Source organism: Drosophila albomicans, chromosome 3 (assembly GCF_009650485.2).
Source record: "Drosophila albomicans strain 15112-1751.03 chromosome 3, ASM965048v2, whole genome shotgun sequence".
NCBI lineage: Eukaryota > Metazoa > Arthropoda > Insecta > Diptera > Drosophilidae > Drosophila > Drosophila albomicans.
The window spans coordinates 10,988,889-11,009,687 of record NC_047629.2 but is presented as its reverse complement, the minus strand read 5'-3'; the positions used below and the strand labels follow the sequence as shown (position 1 = coordinate 11,009,687).

The 20,799-nt window shown below is 36.6% G+C and overlaps 4 protein-coding genes across 10 annotated transcripts in view; 2 read left to right on the top strand and 2 right to left on the bottom strand.

The window, feature by feature from the left end:
- The first annotated feature begins 5 nt into the window (after positions 1-5).
- On the top strand, positions 6-939 carry LOC117566838 (uncharacterized). The gene has a single exon (XM_034246422.2). The coding sequence runs from the start codon at positions 95-97 to the stop codon at positions 707-709; it is 615 nt and encodes a 204-aa protein (XP_034102313.1). The 5' UTR covers positions 6-94; the 3' UTR covers positions 710-939.
- A 31-nt stretch (positions 940-970) lies between these two features.
- LOC117566833 (long-chain fatty acid transport protein 1) lies at positions 971-9,477 on the bottom strand. 5 transcript variants are annotated; one of them, XM_034246411.2, is made up of 6 exons: positions 9,364-9,477; positions 8,222-8,488; positions 4,566-4,825; positions 3,867-4,508; positions 1,969-2,170; positions 971-1,912 (listed from the first exon to the last, which is right to left on the bottom strand). In XM_034246411.2, exons 2-6 carry the CDS (start codon positions 8,273-8,275, stop codon positions 971-973), a joined length of 2,100 nt encoding a protein of 699 aa, XP_034102302.1. In that variant the 5' UTR covers positions 8,276-8,488; positions 9,364-9,477. The 5 variants fall into 5 exon arrangements, with proteins under 5 accessions (XP_034102302.1, XP_034102303.1, XP_034102301.1 ...); XM_034246412.2 differs by having other exon boundaries at positions 9,398-9,477; XM_034246410.2 differs by having other exon boundaries at positions 9,339-9,472.
- Positions 2,663-3,873, top strand: LOC117566837 (ficolin-1-like). Its single transcript, XM_034246419.2, has 3 exons — positions 2,663-2,766; positions 2,830-3,632; positions 3,700-3,873. The coding sequence occupies exons 1-3, from the start codon at positions 2,698-2,700 to the stop codon at positions 3,818-3,820; spliced, it is 993 nt and encodes a 330-aa protein (XP_034102310.1). The 5' UTR covers positions 2,663-2,697; the 3' UTR covers positions 3,821-3,873.
- A 9,889-nt stretch (positions 9,478-19,366) lies between the features above and the next one.
- LOC117568053 (protein twist) overlaps positions 19,367-20,799 on the bottom strand; it is a 91,185-nt gene continuing 89,752 nt past the window's right edge. For 2 of the 3 annotated variants that reach the window (XM_052003876.1, XM_052003875.1), the window contains exons 4-5: positions 19,972-20,385; positions 19,367-19,896 (exon numbers count right to left, since the gene is read on the bottom strand). In XM_052003876.1, coding sequence (XP_051859836.1) covers positions 19,644-19,896; positions 19,972-20,385 — 667 coding nt within the window. In that variant the 3' untranslated portion in view covers positions 19,367-19,643. The remainder of the gene's footprint in view (positions 19,897-19,971; positions 20,386-20,799) is intronic. The other variant, XM_052003877.1, reaches the window with a different exon arrangement.

The window sequence follows — 20,799 nt, the reverse complement described above, 5'->3', positions numbered from 1 at the left end:
GGTGTTTACCCACCTCTAGTGTTTTTGTTTTGCAAGTTTTCGCACTGACATCATTCCGTTATTCTACCAAAATAAACGAAATTTGGCAATTGAAATGGAAGCACTAGACTTACTGGAAAAAAGGATTGATGCCCTGACTCGGGTGCTTGGCCCATTGCCAGAAACTCATGGAGAACACATCGACGGCAGCAGCAGTTCCCATTCCCAAGCAGCGAACATTGTCGACTCGTTGTGCTCCGCCAACGCCTTGTTGAGCGAAGCCACCACCGGACGCACACAGCTGCAGCAGGTCGTAGGACGAGCAGATGAGTTGGAGAAGTATTTGGACCCCAACTTCTTAGAGGAGCAGCAGCAGGTGAGATCGAAAGAGGTCTATCTGAATGCCGTGGCACCAGAGCTGTATGCTCAGAGTGAGCAACTGGATCGAGTCAAGCAGCTGGAACCAGCACTGGGTGCTGAATACTTTCGCAGCATACCCAATGAGTGCCTAGACAAGCTTAAGCAGATTACCGAGAACAATGGGGAATATGCCCAGCAAAGTGAACTAATTGAGGAGAGCCTGATATTGGCCATGAAGCGATATGGTGAGATTCAAGCAGGCCTGCTTAGCTCGCTGGATACGATGAGCGAACGTTTGGAGCAGATGGAACAACGCATGGAGCAAAAGAAACGGGCCGACTTGACCAAGGATGTTGCCTTAAAGGACTGACTGAATTGAGATTGCTGAGAGTATTTATCCCTAGATATTGTTTCCACTTCCACTGTTCGCCTATAAGATTTATTTAATATGCTAGCACAATACACGAATCCATTAACTAAACCTAAATCTAAAGCTAAGTCTAAGCTATTTGTATAACTATGACATGTATGTGCTAGGAGCTGTAATGAAACCGATGAAGCTTTATAAATGGTAACCCATCCTAAGTGCAGCACCATGTACACTATTAGTCTACACATATTATGATGATCCTCAGAAGCGCATCTCATTGCGCTGTATGCTCTCGTAAATGGCTTGTGTCAACGGTGCATAGTTGCCATTTGGCTGCAGATAGTGCAACTCATCCTCGCTGGCTGCGGGATTAAAGCTCTGTTGTTGCAGCTCCACCTTGCGCAACTTGAACGTTCCAGTAAGATCAATTCGTCGCAGGAATCGCAGGAATATTGGGCGCGCATAGTTAGGTAAGGTTGCCGCCAGCTGAGATCCTAATGTTGCCACATTTACCTCTCGCGTTGGATCATATATGGCCGCCATGCCTGCACGTCCCTCTGTCTGCGGTATGCTCACACCATAGACAATGGTGTCCTTGTAGCCAACGAGATTGCTGAGCTGCGCTTCCACTTCGCTGGTGGAGACATTCTCGCCCTTCCAACGGAACGTGTCACCCGTGCGATCCTTAAAGTACAAGTAACCACGCTCGTCGGCCACTAATAGGTCCCCAGATATAAATGCCATGTCACCCTTGCAGAAGACATCGTGCACGACTTTCTTGGAGGAGGCCTTCGTGTCGACGTAGCCAAGAAACTCTCGACACGGATTGCCCTTCACAATCTTCCCAATGAAGACGCCCGGTTCCTGTACGCCGCACAACTCGCATAGTCCCTTCTTGTTGCGAATGGGTTCGCCGGTGTGGGGATCAGCTCGGATCACTGAAATGGGATATATCTGGGGCAGTATGCGTGAGACAAATCCAATGGCTCCCACAGTGCTGTCGTTGTTCATGATATTCGCATTGCCCTCAGTTGCACCATAGAATTCGCCCACTTTGGCAATCTTAAACCGTTCCACGAACCGTGTCCAGATCTGGGGACGCAACCCATTGCCAAAGACCATCCGCACTCGATGCTGGCGGTCATGCGGTGCATCGGGGGTGGCCAATATATAACGGGCCATCTCGCCAATGTATTGTGAGACCTGAAAGCAAAATGTGTTTAGTAGAGAATACGAAATCTGGCAATCTTCTTGTTTACCGTGCAGTTAAAGCGCGCGCAGTCTTCAAAGTATCCCGACGCACTGAATTTCTTGCGGATGACAACAGTGGAGCCGAAGAGCAACGCCTGTCCTATGCTCATCACGCCGCCAGCTGTATGATATAGTGGCAGCGGAGTGTAGAACACATCATTATCCCGGAAGCCCAAGGTATAGTGTATTCCAGCGGCAATGAAGAAATAGCTATGAAAGCGGAAGAGGAAGAGAGGAGAGGAAGACTTAAGTAAGCTCAGATTGTATTGCTGATTATCACTAAGCAGCTGTTATATTATACACTCAAATGCATAAGTAGTAATGTAGATGTAAATACACAGAAAATTCTTGATAAAATAAAGTATTATAAACTTGATTTGAACATTGATTTTTTTTAATAAAGTATTCAGTATTGAGTTATTCGGCATTCTGAATTCTATCCTCAATTTAAAAATTATATTAACACCGCTTCGGGTTAAATTCTGTGTGTTTATTTCGTACTTCGAAGATATCGACTTATTATATAAATATACTCAAAGTATTAGCATGGGAAATTGCGATGTTCGCAGAAATGAGAACTCGGCAGATTACAAAAAGTATATATGTATATATGTATTATCGGTGACGCGTTGTCTTATCACTAGCGAATTCATTTCGAAAATAAAATCTGTAAATTTCAACAATTCAGTTTAATCTCATCCCTTAAACGCGACAGTTTATTGTGTGAATAATTTATAATGAAGATCATTTGTTATACATTAACAATTTCAACTATGCTGTCGCTGGGATTATCCCACGATTGGTCGGTATGTAGACCTTGTTAATAGTCATCAAAATTTTAATTGACATTGCCAAACATTCTTGTGCAGTTCTGTGAGTTGTCAAAACAAATGGAAAACCAGTGTGCTTCCTATTGCTACCATGTGGTGAAGCCTCTGCTTCATATGAGTGAAGTCTGTAGGCAGAAGGATGCACAAGTTTCTGAATTGCAAAGCCAGATGGAAGAACTTAGGATCAAAATGGCAATTTTAGAGACTTCTTTGGCAGAGAAAGAAAAACAATGTGAATTAAGAATCGAGCATTCCAAAGAGATATTCGCTATTGAAATGAGAAGAAAGCCCAAAGCTCAAGAGAACACTGAAGAAATTGTAAAGGACGTTCCATTTCCTTTGAGTTGTGTAGATATTGACAGATCCTCCGGCATTCACATGATAATGCTTCCTGACATAGAGACATTCCCAGTCAAGTGTGATAGTGGAATTGCTGGATTGGGCTGGACAGTAATACAAAGTCGATTGGATGGCAGCATTAATTTCTATCGCAGCTGGAATGAATACCGTGACGGGTTCGGCGATTTAAAGTCTGAGTTCTTCATGGGTCTCGAGAAACTGCATAGGATAACATCAAGTGAGCGCCATGAGCTCTTCATATTCATGAGAGATTGGAATTCGCAACTTCGCAGCGCTCGCTATGATGACTTTAAGGTTGGCGGTGAACAAACTGGCTACGAACTAATCTCGATAGGCAACCACACAGGCTTTTCCGATGATATGCTTCGCGGGAATTTGCACATGAAGTTCTCGACCTTCGATAGGGACAACGACAAATGTGGCGACTCGAATTGTGCAGTTGATCTTCACGGAGGCTGGTGGTACAACTGTTGTTCAGACAGGTCTGAATACTATATGTATACAAATTATTCCTGAAATGGTAATTAACTATTATCTTTAATTTTCTAGCAATTTGAATGGAGGATATCAGGAGACTCTAAAGTCTCGACGCATCTTCTGGAATTACTCCTCCGATGAACTAATAACTGTGCATATGCTTATAAGACCCAAACGCGTCAATCTCTCTTAATAACAACTGCATCTACCTTAAATGCCTTTTATAATTTATATCCTACCGTGAGTGGGTAATGACAGCTGCCTTGGGCAGTCCTGTGGTTCCCGATGTGTAGATGTAGACAAGCTTATCCTGATGATCCGCCCTCGTGGCACCTGCAGCCACTTTATCCTTGGCTGCAGCATCCAGCAGTGGATTCAGTTGCTGTGCCAGACCCTGTGTGAGACCATCGGTAACTTCGGGGGAGTGCACGCTATCGTTGAACTGATACAACGCCACATGAGCGGGCAAATCCCTGGCTATATCCATGACAGCTGCACGGTAGCCAACGCTGTAGATGAGTGCGGTGCAGTTGCCCACCTTGATGCTGTGCTGTAGCGAAGGACCGCGCAAATTTGTGTTGATGAGCGGCGTGATGACACCTAGTTTCGAGAGTCCAAGCCATGTGGCAACGAACTCGCAGCGATTCTCCATCAGCAAACCCACCACGTCGCCTTTCTTATAGCCATGGCTGTGGAAGACATTCGCCACACGATTTGCATGTTCGTTCAGTTGCCGGAACGTCCATTGTTGCGTCTCGCTGACAATCGCCAGCTTGTCGGGATACTGTGCCACATTCGCCTCGAAGATGTCGCCCACATTGAGGTTCTTGCGCTCCTGCCGCTTCACAAACAACATCACGCGTATGTAGGCAATCAGAGCGCTAAGAAGATGCGGGTTAATAACTTAAGCGAGGCAAACGTCAACTTCTGCTGCTTACATGGTGTCGCGGGGTGTCGTCACTGCTGCTATGTAGAACCAGCGGAAGCCAGGCTTAACCAACAGCAGCAGCACGAGGCTGCCATAGACCCCAAGCAGTCCATAGTAGGCACCTTGATAGTACCAGAGCAAAGCTGTGCCCGCTGCTCCAAGTGGCGTCAATAGCAGGAACAGCAGCCAGCGAAGGCAACTGGTTTTCTTGGCTGCATTGGATGTGTCCTGGGTTGCCTCGATGTTGAGCTTAACGTCCTTGGAGGCACTCTAAAATAAAGAAATGTATACTTCACTCTTTACACCATATCAAATGAGAACTGTATATTTTAAACAGCATGAACTCTGAGTTCAAGCATCTAGTGTAAAAGCAATTAGAATGTTAAGTATATACATTTAGTATACTATCATGAATTGAGGTTGCTTGTCGTTTAAATTCGCGAACTTTAACTCTTTGTTATTGAGCTATGTAAGTGAGCTTTTTACAAGCAGATTTAAATGGATTTTACACTTTGCTTACAATCTGAATACACTTCTAATTCGACAGGTAAAAGTAATAGATTTAAGCAAACTAAATACGTATAATTAAAAAATCACAATTACAAATAATTAAACTGAAGAGTGAAAAAGAATTTATTGGGTTTGCCAGAGCAAAGAAAGTTTGTCATATTTGAATTCGGCTAAAATACAATTCTAACAACAGGTTTCTAATTAGTCATCATCAACTATAATTTTTGTTTAGCCCAAAACCCCACCACTTTATCAATGTCTGAATATAAACATATTTTAAAAATCGTCCTGCCTACTTAATTACTAATATTAAAATGCCAAAACGCAGGCCATCTGGATACCAAATTATGTAGCTAAGATCTGCATTTTTATATTTTTGCAAAGCGACTAAAAACCGGCCCTGAGAAAATCAATTTCTTTTCCACGTGCTTAATCTGCACAAGCTTACATTTTTTATTGTTTATTATGACCATATATTTCTGATCTCTCTCAACCTGTATCTTTCTCATTATGTATTCACATATATTTACATTTACTATGTAGTATTGTAGGTCAGTAACAGCTGCCCTTGAGACATAATGCCAAACTTGACAGAGCTGTTTTTTTTTGTTTGACACTCGTCATTTATGTATGTTAACTTAAAAGTATAACATTTTTAGAGCATTTGTATATGTTCTTAATATGTTTGAATGATGAGAGAATTTTGCATACTCTCTAAAAGTGTATGGAGTGTATTTCTCAGTCAAGAACTCTCATTTTATTTATTTTTAAGTCTACAGTATTTATGGGTGCGATTACAGAAAACGTATGTTTGCAGCATGTAGAACAAGGCCGACTGATGTATATAGGGGAATATTCTAAACAAGGTTCAAAAAGACAATTAAATTAATTTAAAACATGGATGTATATAAGCATTATACATTTAATTAAAAGTAAATGAGAAACACTTCAATGATAAAATAAACAATATTTATTGGGGTTGGAATCAAACTTTCCACTAGATTTGTTCTTTTTAAGCTTTTTCTAAAAAAAAATAAACCTAAAATTCCTGAATCAATTTAATCTTTCTTCACAAATATAATTCAGTGTGTTCACTGATATATTAGTTATGAAATTCGGCGCTATCGTTAATCCTATGCTGAATTTAGGACTTTTGAAAAAGTCCCGAATTTGCATACTTAGAGAATTTCCTGATATTGACACCGCTTCGAATTAAATTCTGCCTATTTATTGTCTTTTCTGTATTTGTTAGGATTTTCTTTAAAAGATTCCGACTTGTCATATGAAATTCGGGTTTAACACATTTTAGATCAGAGGGTATCATAATAGTAAGCACTCTTTATTCTACTTTTGTAACTTGTTTTATAATGAACTGCGTTTTCAATATCTATATTTTATTTAAATAACAGGTTAAAATTTGCAAAAAACAGCAAAAAGATCTAATTATCAAATTTGTGACCTATTCGATTAGATATCTCCTTAAAATGCATCATTGCTTTGTGCTCGGCATCAGCTGCTAGCTTATTGGACAGTCGGATAAGAAGACAGATGGTTAGGGCAGAGGTTAGACCCAGCAAATAAAAGAGTATCTGGATATTGAGTCATAATCAGATGATTACATGAATTATGTTTCCTATTATATTTTACCTTGTGCCATATTTTAAGGTGATAATCATTGGACTTCTGTCCGCTGTCCCCGACTAATGGATCATCATCGGTGCTTTTCATCATGTTTTCCAATATTTGCCTAAATTCTTGACTTTATGCAAAGATCACACTTGTTTGACAACAATCTGTGGTGCAGTTCCCATATACAATATTTGACTTTAAAGTCGAAGCTGCTTATGATCAGTATTTCTTCTAATAGTCTTTAAAAATTCAATTGAAAGCTAATAATAGTCTGCGTTTTTCGGTATTCTTTTCCCATTCGGTTTGATTCAACATCAACACTTCCGCGTAAATCACTAAAAGTTAGCCATTACTCAAGTACTTCTTATTTATTTTTATTTTTTTTTGGGTAGCTCGTTTCCATCAGTAATTAGCTGTAAAAGCTTTACTGTTTGCTTGGCCACTGCAGGTAAATGAACACTTTAAAGATCTCAAGATTGTTTGCCGAATTCCGTTATTTAATACTAAAACAAACAAAAGAAGCCGGCAATACCTTTTTGATAATGGGAATAAATTATGTGAGTTTCTTTAAAAATGTACCTTTGATCTGCAATATATTTGATTCTTAATATCCGAGAATATTCTGATGCGAGTTTTATTAATTTTCGATAGCAATTTAATTATTATGACCCTGTGAATCCGTCAACAATTTTAATGTTGACCTATGCCACAGTTTTGAGTTTCAAATCGAGTCATCAACAAAATCGAGATGCTACTGAAAAAGCGGGCAAAATAAACGGGTTTTTTGATTGATTGTGTTTAAAATATTTCACTGTGTTTACATTCTGAATTACAGAAAAAGCTTTGTAAGGTAACATTGATCGACTAAGTTTTACCCTAAAATTGATTACTATATATTTTATGTGGATACTAATATATATAAAAATAATATAAATAGTTTGGTAGAAGAAATCTTTTTCACTACTTTACATCTTCAGGAGTAACAAAAATATAGGGAAGTTTGGTGATATACATGAAGAGAAAACTAACAATTTGAATGTGACCGACTGAAAGATTCTTCAAATATGTGCTACTATATACAAATATGCACACATAAGTAAAGTATGCATATTTGGTATATAAATATACTAAATTGCATTAGAACATCACGAAAATATAAACATTCAAAGGCCAAAACAACTTAGCTGGTTTATCGGCGCCCCATTATAGCATTATATTCTTTTATCCTATGTGCAGCGGGTATAATTAAGGTTTACAAATGAAGCTTAACGAGTACGAAGTCGGAACTGCCTGCTATGCGCTTTTTATAGCTTTATCAGACCCCCACTTAAAAATTCGACTGTGCTGAGCGTAGACAGAGCATCGAAGCGAAAACTTGTTTTATATACCATTCATATATGGTTATTTTTGTTTTTATTTTTGGAGCACAAAGCCAGATTGTCGGTTTGCCGGTTTGTCGATTGTGGTTGGAATAGTCAGTATGTTCGAACACAAAAGCCAAAAAATGTTAATGTAAGTATAGTTTACCTGAGTAGAGTTCAAGGCTGTTGGACTGTGGCCAGGGGCAGCAGCATCATTCATTTTGCGATATTAATGCGATCCACTCGATAACAGTCAGATAACAGAGTATTAACAGTCCCAGCACGGTTGATTAACAGCGACTGTGAGTCTCTGGCTAATTAGGCAGACGGTTTGCACTTTTCGTTTTTACTTTTCTTATTTTTGTGGTTACTTTCCAAATGAAATTGCGGGTAATTAGGTTTGGGTGAGATGTGAATTCCAATTGCAGCAAAACTGACACAAAGAAAAATGATCTTTTTTTAAAAAAGTTGTTTGGTTTTGAGTAGAGTTGAGTTGAGTTTCAAATGAGACTGCGGCCGCGACAGCGTAGATCTTTTGTTGGGTCCAAGGTGATTTTAATGTTATGTTTTTTTTTTTGGTATTAATTATGATTTTGTTGTGAGAATTGTCAGTAAACAGCTGAGGAGGTTGAGGTTTATTATGTGTGTCAGTTGTTTTCGGGAAGTTGTTCCGAAAAAGTCTATTTTATGCAATTTTAATGGCTCGTTAAATGATGTGTGCAGTGTGACGAGTTTATGATCTCTTGTCTGTCGCGAAATTTTGTCGAGTATTATGGCTATTAAAGTGTTTTTATTTGTTAAACAACCTAGCTGTATTTATAAAACTCAAATGGAATATGAATGTTTAGTACATTACTTTTAGGTGCAGCCCCAGCATAATTTTGATGAACAAATCTGTAAATCAATCTTACAGTCACTCATAAATGTGAATATAAATCGTCTTCAAATGTTGTGCGATGAAATTTTGTGCTGTGCTTGTTTAATGCTTGCAACATGCACCTTTAGTTATTGCTTCCTTGTTGCAAGTTGCAACGGCACTTCACCATAATTATGAGGCCCGATTTGTAACCGCAACCCCATCAGTCAAAGCAACGATGTTAATGATCTTGATGATGACGATGATGATGATGATGATGGGGCATCTTCACTTTCACTGAGGTTTTTCTTTTGTTTCACTCTTTTTGCGCACTTGCCAACAATGGATTTTCCTCAATTGACCAACTTGAAGATATTTTATCTCATCTACTCTCAGACAAGTCAACAACACAACAACTGTTTCCTACCACAAAAACCATTTGTTGCACACACTTAGAACACACAATGCTTGTTATGCTTAACTAACTTCGAAGCTGCCGCATTCAGATGCGAACAGTTGCTTGTTGGATGCGTCTTTAGGCCAACAGCTCGAATCGTCGACTGCGCTCGTAAGCCAGAGCTAGACTCAGCCTCATACTCTGAGTCGGAGTCAAAGCTAAGGTTTGCAGCTTTGCGGTTGCCGCTGCTGCTGTCGGCTTCGGCGTCAGCGTCAACAGCAACAGCGTCCGCGTTGCCAACAGGTTGATTTGAAGTTAGCTCGGTCACACAACTGTGTATGTATGTACGAGTATCTTTTGATTGTTGTTATAAGTATCTCAGTACATTTGATTACTGCCTTTGATTGAAGTTTGCTGTTTGAATTTTGTTTTCGTACTGAGGCACGCAAGTGAAAATTGCCGACATGGCATACCCTGTAATTATGCTCAGAACTGTAAATTTGCAGCCATAAATACTCTGCTATCTGGAATGTCGAACACAAGTGCAACGTAATTCTATATCTATCTTGTTACTGGATTCATTCGGTCTGCTGTTTACACCTCCCATGTTTTTTATGCGCCTTTCGTTGGGCTATTGCCGTTAATGTTTCAGCAAGGGGCATAAAACGCACATCGACAATGTCACCATTCAGCAGAAGAGCTAGAAAAATGTCTAATAGAATTTCATATAGGGATCGCAAGAAAATGAACGAGAGACGGAAAAAGGGGGAATGCATTTAATTCGAAACACGTGTTCCACTCTGCACTCTTTTTCTTTCTCTTTCTCTTTCTCTTTTTATTTTGTTTTTCTTTTTTGTTGCTGATACTCGATTCTTTCTCTTATACCGAACAATTCATCCATAACATTCGCGTTGTGTTTGGATCCAAAAAGGGGGTCGCGCCTCCGCGCTCTTGCCTCTCACTCAAATGCATATTTATGTATGAATATGCAGACAGTGTAAGTGCAACAGAGTGCACAAAAGCTTAGCATCAACATGCAAACATACATACATAAGAGTACTAGACTAAAATGCAAACACTAAACATATAACTACAGATTTGCATGACTTGACTCAATAGTTATATGAACATGGGTTAAGCAATTACGGCGATTTTCGAACCAGGTTAAGTACAATTGCAACATTTTTTGCCGCTTTAAGTGAGCGATCTTTAAAAAGCGATATCTATATCTATATCTATATCTATATCTATATCTATATCTATATCTATATCTATATCTATATCTATATCTATATCTATATCTATATCTATATCTATATCTATATCTATATATCTATATCTATATCTATATCTATATCTATATCTATATCTATATCTATATCTATATCTATATCTATATCTATATCTATATCTATATCTATATCTATATCTATATCTATATCTATATCTATATCTATATCTATATCTATATCTATATCTATATCTATATCTATATCTATATCTATATCTATATCTATATCTATATCTATATCTATATCTATATCTATATCTATATCTATATCTATATCTATATCTATATCTATATCTATATCTATATCTATATCTATATCTATATCTATATCTATATCTATATCTATATCTATATCTATATCTATATATCTATATCTATATCTATATCTATATCTATATCTATATCTATATCTATATATATCTATATCTATATCTATATCTATATCTATATCTATATCTATATCTATATCTATATCTATATCTATATCTATATCTATATCTATATCTATATCTATATCTATATCTATATCTATATCTATATCTATATCTATATCTATATCTATATCTATATCTATATCTATATCTATATCTATATCTATATCTATATCTATATCTATATCTATATCTATATCTATATCTATATCTATATCTATATCTATATCTATATCTATATCTATATCTATATCTATATCTATATCTATATCTATATCTATATCTATATCTATATCTATATCTATATCTATATCTATATCTATATCTATATCTATATCTATATCTATATCTATATCTATATCTATATCTATATCTATATCTATATCTATATCTATATCTATATCTATATCTATATCTATATCTATATCTATATCTATATCTATATCTATATCTATATCTATATCTATATCTATATCTATATCTATATCTATATCTATATCTATATCTATATCTATATCTATATCTATATATCTATCTTTTCATACCTGCTTAACATTGACATTTCAACAACTAAATTCAATGGCATTTCACTCTAGGGCTCAATAAGTTTTTATGGCTATGGCAATCAACAGTTCCCCGACCATTTATAAGTAATATTCCTATATACTCGAAGAACTCTTAACAAGGCACCAAGAAAGATACTCAGCATTCAATGTATCTGTTCACACACTCCCCGTGGCATAAATGTGTTTCATTCTCCCTCCGTCTGTGCAAAAAATAAATGCAGTGACAAGTTAGCATATAGATTTGTATGTAAGGCAAACATTTTTATATTCATTTATGTATATATACATATGTACATTTGTATTTATATAGGGCTCTACCCTTTTGGGACTCCGTTTACTCCTCTCTCGTTGTGTGAAACACTTGAGCTGCCGCTGATGCTGCTGCATTGTGTCAAGTGGATTCTTTGGACTGAGACTGAGATCATTAAAATAACATCGTTAGTGCGCTTATAATGAAGTACTAAACGGCAAATCCCGAAAACTGGATTTCAGTCAAGTGGAAAGTGGCTGTGACGTGGTGACTGCCGTCTAATGATTAGTCTAAGTCTTAGAGACCCAATGTCGCCGCCGTCTTTGTCTTTGTCTTCCCGCCAAAATGAAATTCGAAATAGTATAATATATTTGTATAGATTTCTTGCATTGCGACGTCTTATATTACGAGTGCGATGGGCCCAACAATTGATGGATGCGACCGTGAAAAGTGTGGCGTGGAAAACGCGCATCAGCGTCCATCAGCAGATCATGCTATAGCTCTGTGTATATCTGTGTGTGTGTGTGGTTGTGTGGGTGTGTGTGTATCTTTTGGGGACGCTCCCGCGCTGTCAGAAATTAATCTTTTCGGCTTCGCGTCAGATGCCAGATGTTGCCTGCTTGCGGTTTGCTGCTGGGGTTCCGCTGGCGCAAAGTGTCAAGCGTTTACATCAAATGATGCAGCGGACAGCGATCTTGCTTTCGTTTCGTATTCCCAGAAGTTCGCCCAATACATGCACATATACAAAAAAAAAAAATAACAGGCAACCATTTTGTCCAAGCACAAGACAGTTTTGTAAACGGCTTCCATTTCCTTTCTTGCTTTTCTTGATTTTCTTTTTTCGCTTTTACTTTTTTTGGGGAGTTCAAACAGGCGTTTTACTTAGTTACTTCCTGGCTGCCTTCGCGAGTCACTAAAATCATTTTGTGTAAATAAACAAAAAGTGCCTCGATTTGGCGTTTGTTCCTCTGGTTGTTGTCGTTCTTATTGTTGTTGTCGATATTCCATTGGCGACCGCCAACGCTGCCAGCCTCTTTCTTGCTCTCGCTCTGCCGCTGTCTTCTTCCCATCTTTGTGCTGTGCTTTTTTATGAACGCTTTTTTGTTTATAGACAACAACTACATAGGGGTTTATGTGCTGCGCATCTTCGGCTGAAAAAATATAAAAGGAAAATATTTATGCGACCGACGCAAGACCCGCCTTAGCTACTGCCAACCAACAGGACAGACAAATTGACGAACGAACAGACGGACGGGCAGTCAAAGAGGCAGGGAGAGAGAACTGGCAGACGGGCAGACAGACGATATTGCTTTCAGTTGCCCCTTTCGCGCCTCAGTGTGATTATTCAATTTGTATGCATTAGTCGGGCAAGCTGAGGGGTATATTGGCTTCAAGGCTGTTCTCGGAAGGAAAGAGAAAGTCAAGAAATTAAATTTATTGGTTAGTATTTTCTTAGCCACATTTCTTTAATTTATCAACTTTTGTAACATCTTTATGGTGCATACTTTTTGGAGTTGTTCGAAAAGGTTTTGTAGCAGCTTGTCCAGGGGTTTCTTTTATTTTTATTTTTATTATTATTATTATTATTATTATTATTATTATTATTATTATTATTATTATTATTATTATTATTATTATTATTATTATTATTATTATTATTATTATTATTATTATTATTATTATTATTATTATTATTATTATTATTATTATTATTATTATTATTATTATTATTATTATTATTATTATTATTATTATTATTATTATTACTATTATTACTATTATTATTATTATTCTTGGGATTTAACTTTTTTTACTAAACTTTACTTGCTACAAACACATGCAACCTTACAGAGTAACTAGATAGTCCATCACTTAAAATATACAGCAAAAATATTTGAACTTTTTTATGTATTTTTACGCACATTCGAATGTACTAAATGTTTGTATGTATTCACATTAGTTCCTCTAGTACATTAGCTATTGTCGTCGTTGTTGTTGTTGCTGTTGCTGAGTTTATTGTTGCTGATGCTGTTGACGGGACGCTGCCAGTTCTGTCGGTTGCCATTAGTCAGCTGGGTCAACTTATGAACTTTGATCGTTGATTGATCGGCAAATGCACTCGAAATGCTGCCAACAACAATAACAACAACAATAAGAAAAAGATAAACTGCATTTGCTGCTGTTGCTATAGTTGTTGTTGTTGTTGCTGGTCCAGTTCGACAAATGTCTATACACCTCGAAACGAGAATATTGATTTTAATTACTCAGACTCAGTGCATATTTTGTTGCTGGCAGCGTTGCATGAAGCAGATGTTCTACGGCACATAGTGATGGTTACTAAGGGGAGCCAACTTGGGGAGAAAGAGAGAGAGAGAGACAGGGAGAGAGAGCGAGAGCAGCATGGCAGATTCTCACTAAAAATCAATCAGCAGTCCACAAATGAGCCCGCTTGCCTTCTGGGTCACAATACTTGCACTCGAATATACGTGTTCAGCTCGGCCTTCGAGCGTTTCGGGCTTCCGTTCTCGCACCCGTGCTTTGAAATCTGAAACGCCTCGTATACTTTTTGGACACACCATGTTGCAAGTTGCTACATGACATGAGAGCATGTGTCCGTCCGCTGCAATTGTTTTCGATTTTATTTAAATGTTTCAATGCTCTGCCAATAATTGCACAAATATTCGCAGAACTCATAAATATTCGACATTAATATTTAACATTAGCGAAATAGGAACGAAATAAAAATTTATTGTAATATCTTATGTTTTTGCTTAATGAAAACACAATTCTTAAGGAGGAATCTATTAAAATGATATAGCACATTTAATGAAACCTTCCAAATTACCAATATTATCGCATGTTCCTTTTAAGTTGAAGACGATGTCCTTGTAAGGAAGGAATTTGTATAAATGATCTACATTTGAATGATGTAAATATATACATTTGAATGGTTTATAAGATTCTGATCTTAGTAATTTTAGATTACAGTGAGATATAGAAATCACTATTTGTTATTTAATTTAAAAAAAAGTGTGGAAATGATCTTGCACATTTAATGAATTTTGCAGTCCTTTCAAATTCCCAATAATTTCACAGTGTGAACAAAATAAAACATTTGCTACTTTCCTATAAAAAATTGATCGCATGTTCCTTTTTAAGTTGAAGACGTAGTCCTTGTAACGAAGGAATTTGTAGAAATGATCTAATATGTTTGAATGATGTAAATATGTATCTGTGAAATTGTTTATAGCCTATTACAAGATTCTAATCTTAGTCATTTCAGATTACAGTGAAATGTAGAAATCACTAAATTTTTTTATTTAATTTAAAAAGATATAGGAATGATCTCGCACATTCTAAATTCCCGATAATTTCACAGTGTGAACAAAATAAAACATTTGCTACCTTCCAATAGCAACTGCATCGAATGTTCTTTTCCAAGTCGAAGATGAAGTCGATGCCGATTCAAAGTCAGAGATTCATTTAACGCTGTCGGTCGGCGCCTACGTCGAGCCCAAGGAAGATGAAAGGAAAACAACAATAACAAGCAGAAAGAAAAAAAAATGCTTCCTATGCTTACTCCCACACGCATTATTTTCATTTCATTTATGAGCCGAGTTACTGTCACATATGTTGGGAAAACTCTCGATGGCAAGCGGCATGAGGTCCTAAATCCTGGCCCAGGACCTCGCTGTGATTTGCAGAGCTGGCGCATAGCACATGCCATTGATTGCCATGTGCGCACATTTAATAACAGTCCTTCCCTTAACGGCCATGTGAATTTGCCATGCAAAAAAACAAAAGAATAAAAATAATAGGAATTGGAAAATGGCTGAGAGCATCTCATGTCTGTGTCTGTGTCTGTGTCTCAGTTTGAGTTTGAGTTTGAGTGTGTGAATGAATGACTCCATTTCTAAAATTAGTTACACAATTTATGCGTTTCGGTTATTTGAGATGATCTTAAATAGGTTTTTAGGAGCCCAAAAGTAAAACATGAACTCATATGCATGAGCATTGGGGGTGTTGACATTTCTATGTTGGGGTAGTCTAACATCAAGACCTAACATCAAATTCATTTTCCTAGCTCTTGAAATAAAACAGCTACCAGAGAGGAAACTCTAGTGCTCTCTCTTCCTTTAAGTGGAACCTAAAATGTTTTTTTTTTCTTTTGGAGAAAACCGTTTTTGTGTGTATCAAATGACAATTCTTGAATTGAATTGAATTGCAGACGATATTTATTTACATTTTACATTTCGTAAGGTGGTTTTTATTTATGTGTTTTACTTCAAGATGATTATTTTTGGCTACAAGTCATAGATTATCATTCGGCTTAAGCGAATAATTTGAAATGATAATTCATAAATGTGAAATTTTGCTTTATTTTTAATAATATTAGAATCTCGGAAATTAAAATATCTACAAATAGAAATTATTAAAGAGAACACATATGTTTGGCCGTTCATTTATAATCTAAAAATATTTCACTGAATAATACGTATAAAAAAAACGAAATAAAATAAATTTTAAAATAACAAAATATAGTTTTAGGGCTTTAATTAGAAATTTTATATCTATCACAGATCTCTTATTATTACTTAACAATTATATTTGTAAAAGAAAATTTACAAATTTACCTTGCAAATTCGCTTATAAAATTTGATAGAAATTTTTGGTTATTTACTTAAACAAATTTTTTACATAACAAGCTAACTGTTCTTGGATCTTACAAATAAAAATATTGAAATTAAATTGTATCTCTGAATTCGTTTTCACTCAGTTAGTGTACGAGATGACTCTATAGAGATGTAAATCTTATAGCCAAAACAATATGAATCAACTGGATCGTTCTGCAGAATTGAAAGATCAATCTATTTGATTCTAAGAAAATCTAATTCCTCAATATCTTACTTTATTGTTTTAAATGTTGTGGTTTGCATTTATATTTGCAATATAAAATGACACTTCAAAATATAAAAGTGTGTTTATTTGTATAAATGAGCCATTTTTGTAGAGATTATACTTAAAAACTAGTTAATGTTGAATGTCAAAAATTTTTGCGATTTTCAGTCAACTTTTATGAATTATTTGTATTTAAGTAGATAAGTGCACCATTTTAAGTTTGCCATTTAAAAAAGAATAAATTTGTTAGTAATCTTTTGTCTACATCCAGAACATAATAAAATTTATTCTCATTCACACTATACCAAAGATGTAAAAGATGATAGATTATGGATAATTAATGCATTAACATAGATTGTTGATTTGACGATCGGACACATGTCATATGGTTAAATCAAATTGTTTGACTATGATGATCAAGAATATATGTATATGCTTCATATGGTCGAAGGTCTTTACTTGAAGCTGTTAAATTTATTTTGATTCCCAAAACCGACTATACTCTAGTTTTCTATTTTTAATGGTTTGAGGTCTCAAAGCAAGAATTTTCAATCTCTGTAAAGTGCAATTCTCTTTTATACCTAAAAGCTATGAAATATTTTATTACTGGTCTTAATAAATAAATAATGTTAATTAAAAGCAATAAATAATTGTAAAATAAAAATTGCATTTTTAGCTTTATAAATTTTGGAAATGTGTTTACACGAATTGGTGAACGTTTTTATACCCGCTACCCATAGGGTAAAAGGGTATTATAACTTTGTGCCGGCAGGAAATGTATGTAACAGGTAGAAGGAGGCATCTCCGATCCTATAAAGTATATATATTCTTGATCAGCGTCAACAGCCGAGACGATATAGCCATGTCCGTCTGTCCGTCTGTCCGTCCGTCCGTATGAAACACTAGATCTCAGAGACTATAAGAGATAGAGCTATAATTTTCGACACCATTTCTTATGTTTGCACGCAGATCAAGTTTGTTTCAAATTTTTGCCACGCCCACTTCCGCCCCCGCAAATCAAAAATCGAATAACAAGCCCAATTTTAAAGCTAGAGTTGCGAATTTTGGTATATATAATAATAACTATAGTTGTTATGATTCCTGAAAATTTGGTTGCGATCAGATACAAATTGTGGAAGTTATTAAAGAAATACTTTTGTATGGGCGAAAACGCCTACTTACTATGGGTCTGAGTTGCTTTGGCCGACAATCTGGTACATTGTGCCGTCTATGGTATATTTTAAATGGATCGATATACCAAACATATCATTTAATATATTTTTAGTATTTTTTTAGTATTTTCGGCATATTTTGAAAATGATACCGCAATATTTTGCCTTTATTAAAAATGGGTAGCGGGTATCTCACAGTCGAGCACACTCGACTGTAACTTTCTTACTTGTTCATTTTAATAAGAGCTGAAAAGAATCTTAAGGGAAGTCTATAATTATGGTACTGTAGAATGTTGGTCTTGATTTTAAAATGTTTGTGTCTTGGTTTAATTCTAAATCATCTTGGGCTTAATTCAATATTTCTTTCTTATGTTTAGAAAGTATGTTTCCTATGAATACAAATATATAATTCACAATGTATTTATTTGCAAAAGTAATTTGTAGACGAAGATAACATAACAGAATGTAAGACGGGGAGACAGACAGACAGAGAGGGAGCAAAGGAAAAACATAAATACATATGTATCAAAATATATATTTGCAAATACTCCTCCATACATGTGTTTATCTAAACATCTTTTTGCTTTCATGTGGTGTGATCTAGCCCACTTATGAGTCTCCGCATCTACAACAACCTGTCAACGGCTGGAGATCTATTTGTATGCATATATATACATATATGTAGATATATTCGCATATATGGTAAAGAGATCATACGCGTACTTTGTATGCAACTCAAAATACTCATGCCAGCTGTCATTTAAAAAGCAATTAAGTCAAGCAACTAAAAATGATATTTGTTGCGCCTTTGAAGCGCTTCAGAGACTAAATCAACTGACTGAGCTAATTATGTGCATTTTAAATATGCATTTTTGGGCGACATAACATAAATACTATTCCGAATACATTGTAAACAATTTTTATGTCGCAACCGAAAGCGGAGCGAAAGAGAGCGAGAGGGAGAGGATGACAAAACAGAAAAGAAAGAAGAGAATTAAACAAATGCACATAAATCACCGGATGTGCGATGTGTGGATGTGTTCCCAGCTCCCCAGTAGACTTCGGCTCCGTTTCCATCTTCGTTGGCATTTTTCAGTTTCAGTTGTTGCGCTTCCCATGAACAAGTGAGATGCAGATACATTTTTGTATCTTTGAGATACACACTGTTTGATCGCCGCATGACGTTACGCTCTAAGTATGTCGTCGTCTCTGTCGATCCCACCACAAATATTCATGCGAATTAACTACTTATATATGTGGCATATAAAGTCGGGCCAGACCCCCCTCGAAAGTTCTGCGACGACAACGAAGACAACGACGACATTTTCGCGCCTAATTTAATGGGGGAATGAGAACAACAACGACAACAACAACTACCACAACAATGGCAACCGCAACGACCCAAACAAAATGGCGAATCTTTGTGTTTTTTCTTCAATTCATTTCTTCGTTTAATTTATACAATTTAATTTAGTTAGCGCTAGACATATAATTAAACCTAAAATAATTGATATTTATTTTTACTTTTTTTCTCCGTTTTTTTAAGTGTTCTTTTTTCTTCATTTTTTTTTTTGTTGTGTTTAAATAATATTTTTAGGTTAATCATCTATAAGATATGGAAAGATCTGCTCGTGCTCGCTTAGCACTCGCATTGGAATTATTCACGCTGTGTGTACGATTTCTTCAGTAACTGGAAGCCCCAATGGCAAAAAACATGCAACTCCTTTTATGCCTTCTGATGCTGGGCATCGCCTTCCATGCGCCAGACACCGAACAAGTAGCTGAGCTTCTCGGGCGGAATGATCGGAGCACCATTCGCCTTGCGCAGACACTTGAGATCGGCCTCAGCTCCATTGGCGGCGCTGAGCAGCGTGCTGGCATTGCCGTAACCTGTTGTAACTGTCGAGGATTGTGCCTCCAGAGCTTTCAGCAGCGAAATGTCGCTGGAGCTCAGCATGCGGCAGAGGAAGTCGATATATCTGGAGAAACAAAAAGTGAATATAAAATAAAGTTAGTTAAGGATAACTTTGATTGTGTTTGCTAGTACAACTTACCTTGTGGCCAGCTTGAGGGTTTGGATTTTGCTCAGCTTGTCGCTGGGCAGCGTCGGTATAATCTGCTGTAGTGCTTTGAAGGCATCGTTGAGACTTTGGGTGCGTTGTCGCTCCCTCACATTGGCCATCACCCGCTGATTGCTGAACTCATCCGTCTCCTCGGATTTGCTCGGTTTCCGTTTCAGCCGACGTCGAGGCTTGCGGAACGCTTTGCCGGATGCATCGACAGCGTCCAACAGGCTGCTGTCATCGCCCAGGCAGGCAGGCGAAAGGCCTTCCATGTCCTCCTCCTTGGCATAGCCGCCCACAGAACTGAGTGCGGTTTGTCGGGCGTATTCCATATCGTCCCGATCGGAACTTGAGTAGGCGCTGCCATTCAGGCTGTTTGCTGGTTCATATGCATCATAGTTTTGCCTGCAACAGAAATAGAAAATTATCTCAGAGTTAGAGAAGAACGATATTGAAAAAACAAAAGTCAAACATCCCACGACTTTGCTTAAAAGATATCTAAACTTTTTTATATTATTGTACATGTTTATAATTTCGTTATTTGTTTATAATTTTTTTAATTCGTATTTTTATGTTCGTCCATCTAGTTAAATTTTTTGTATATTTGAGAATTAACAAGTAAGAAAGCTACAGTCGAGAGTGCTCGACTGTGAGATACCCGCTACCCATTTTGAATAAAAGCAATATATTTTGCGGTATTATTCTCAAAACATACCAATTATACTACAAACATACTAAAAATATATTTTGGGGTATTATTATAAAAAATATAGCAAATATACTAAAAATACTAAAAAATATACCACATGGTATATTTGG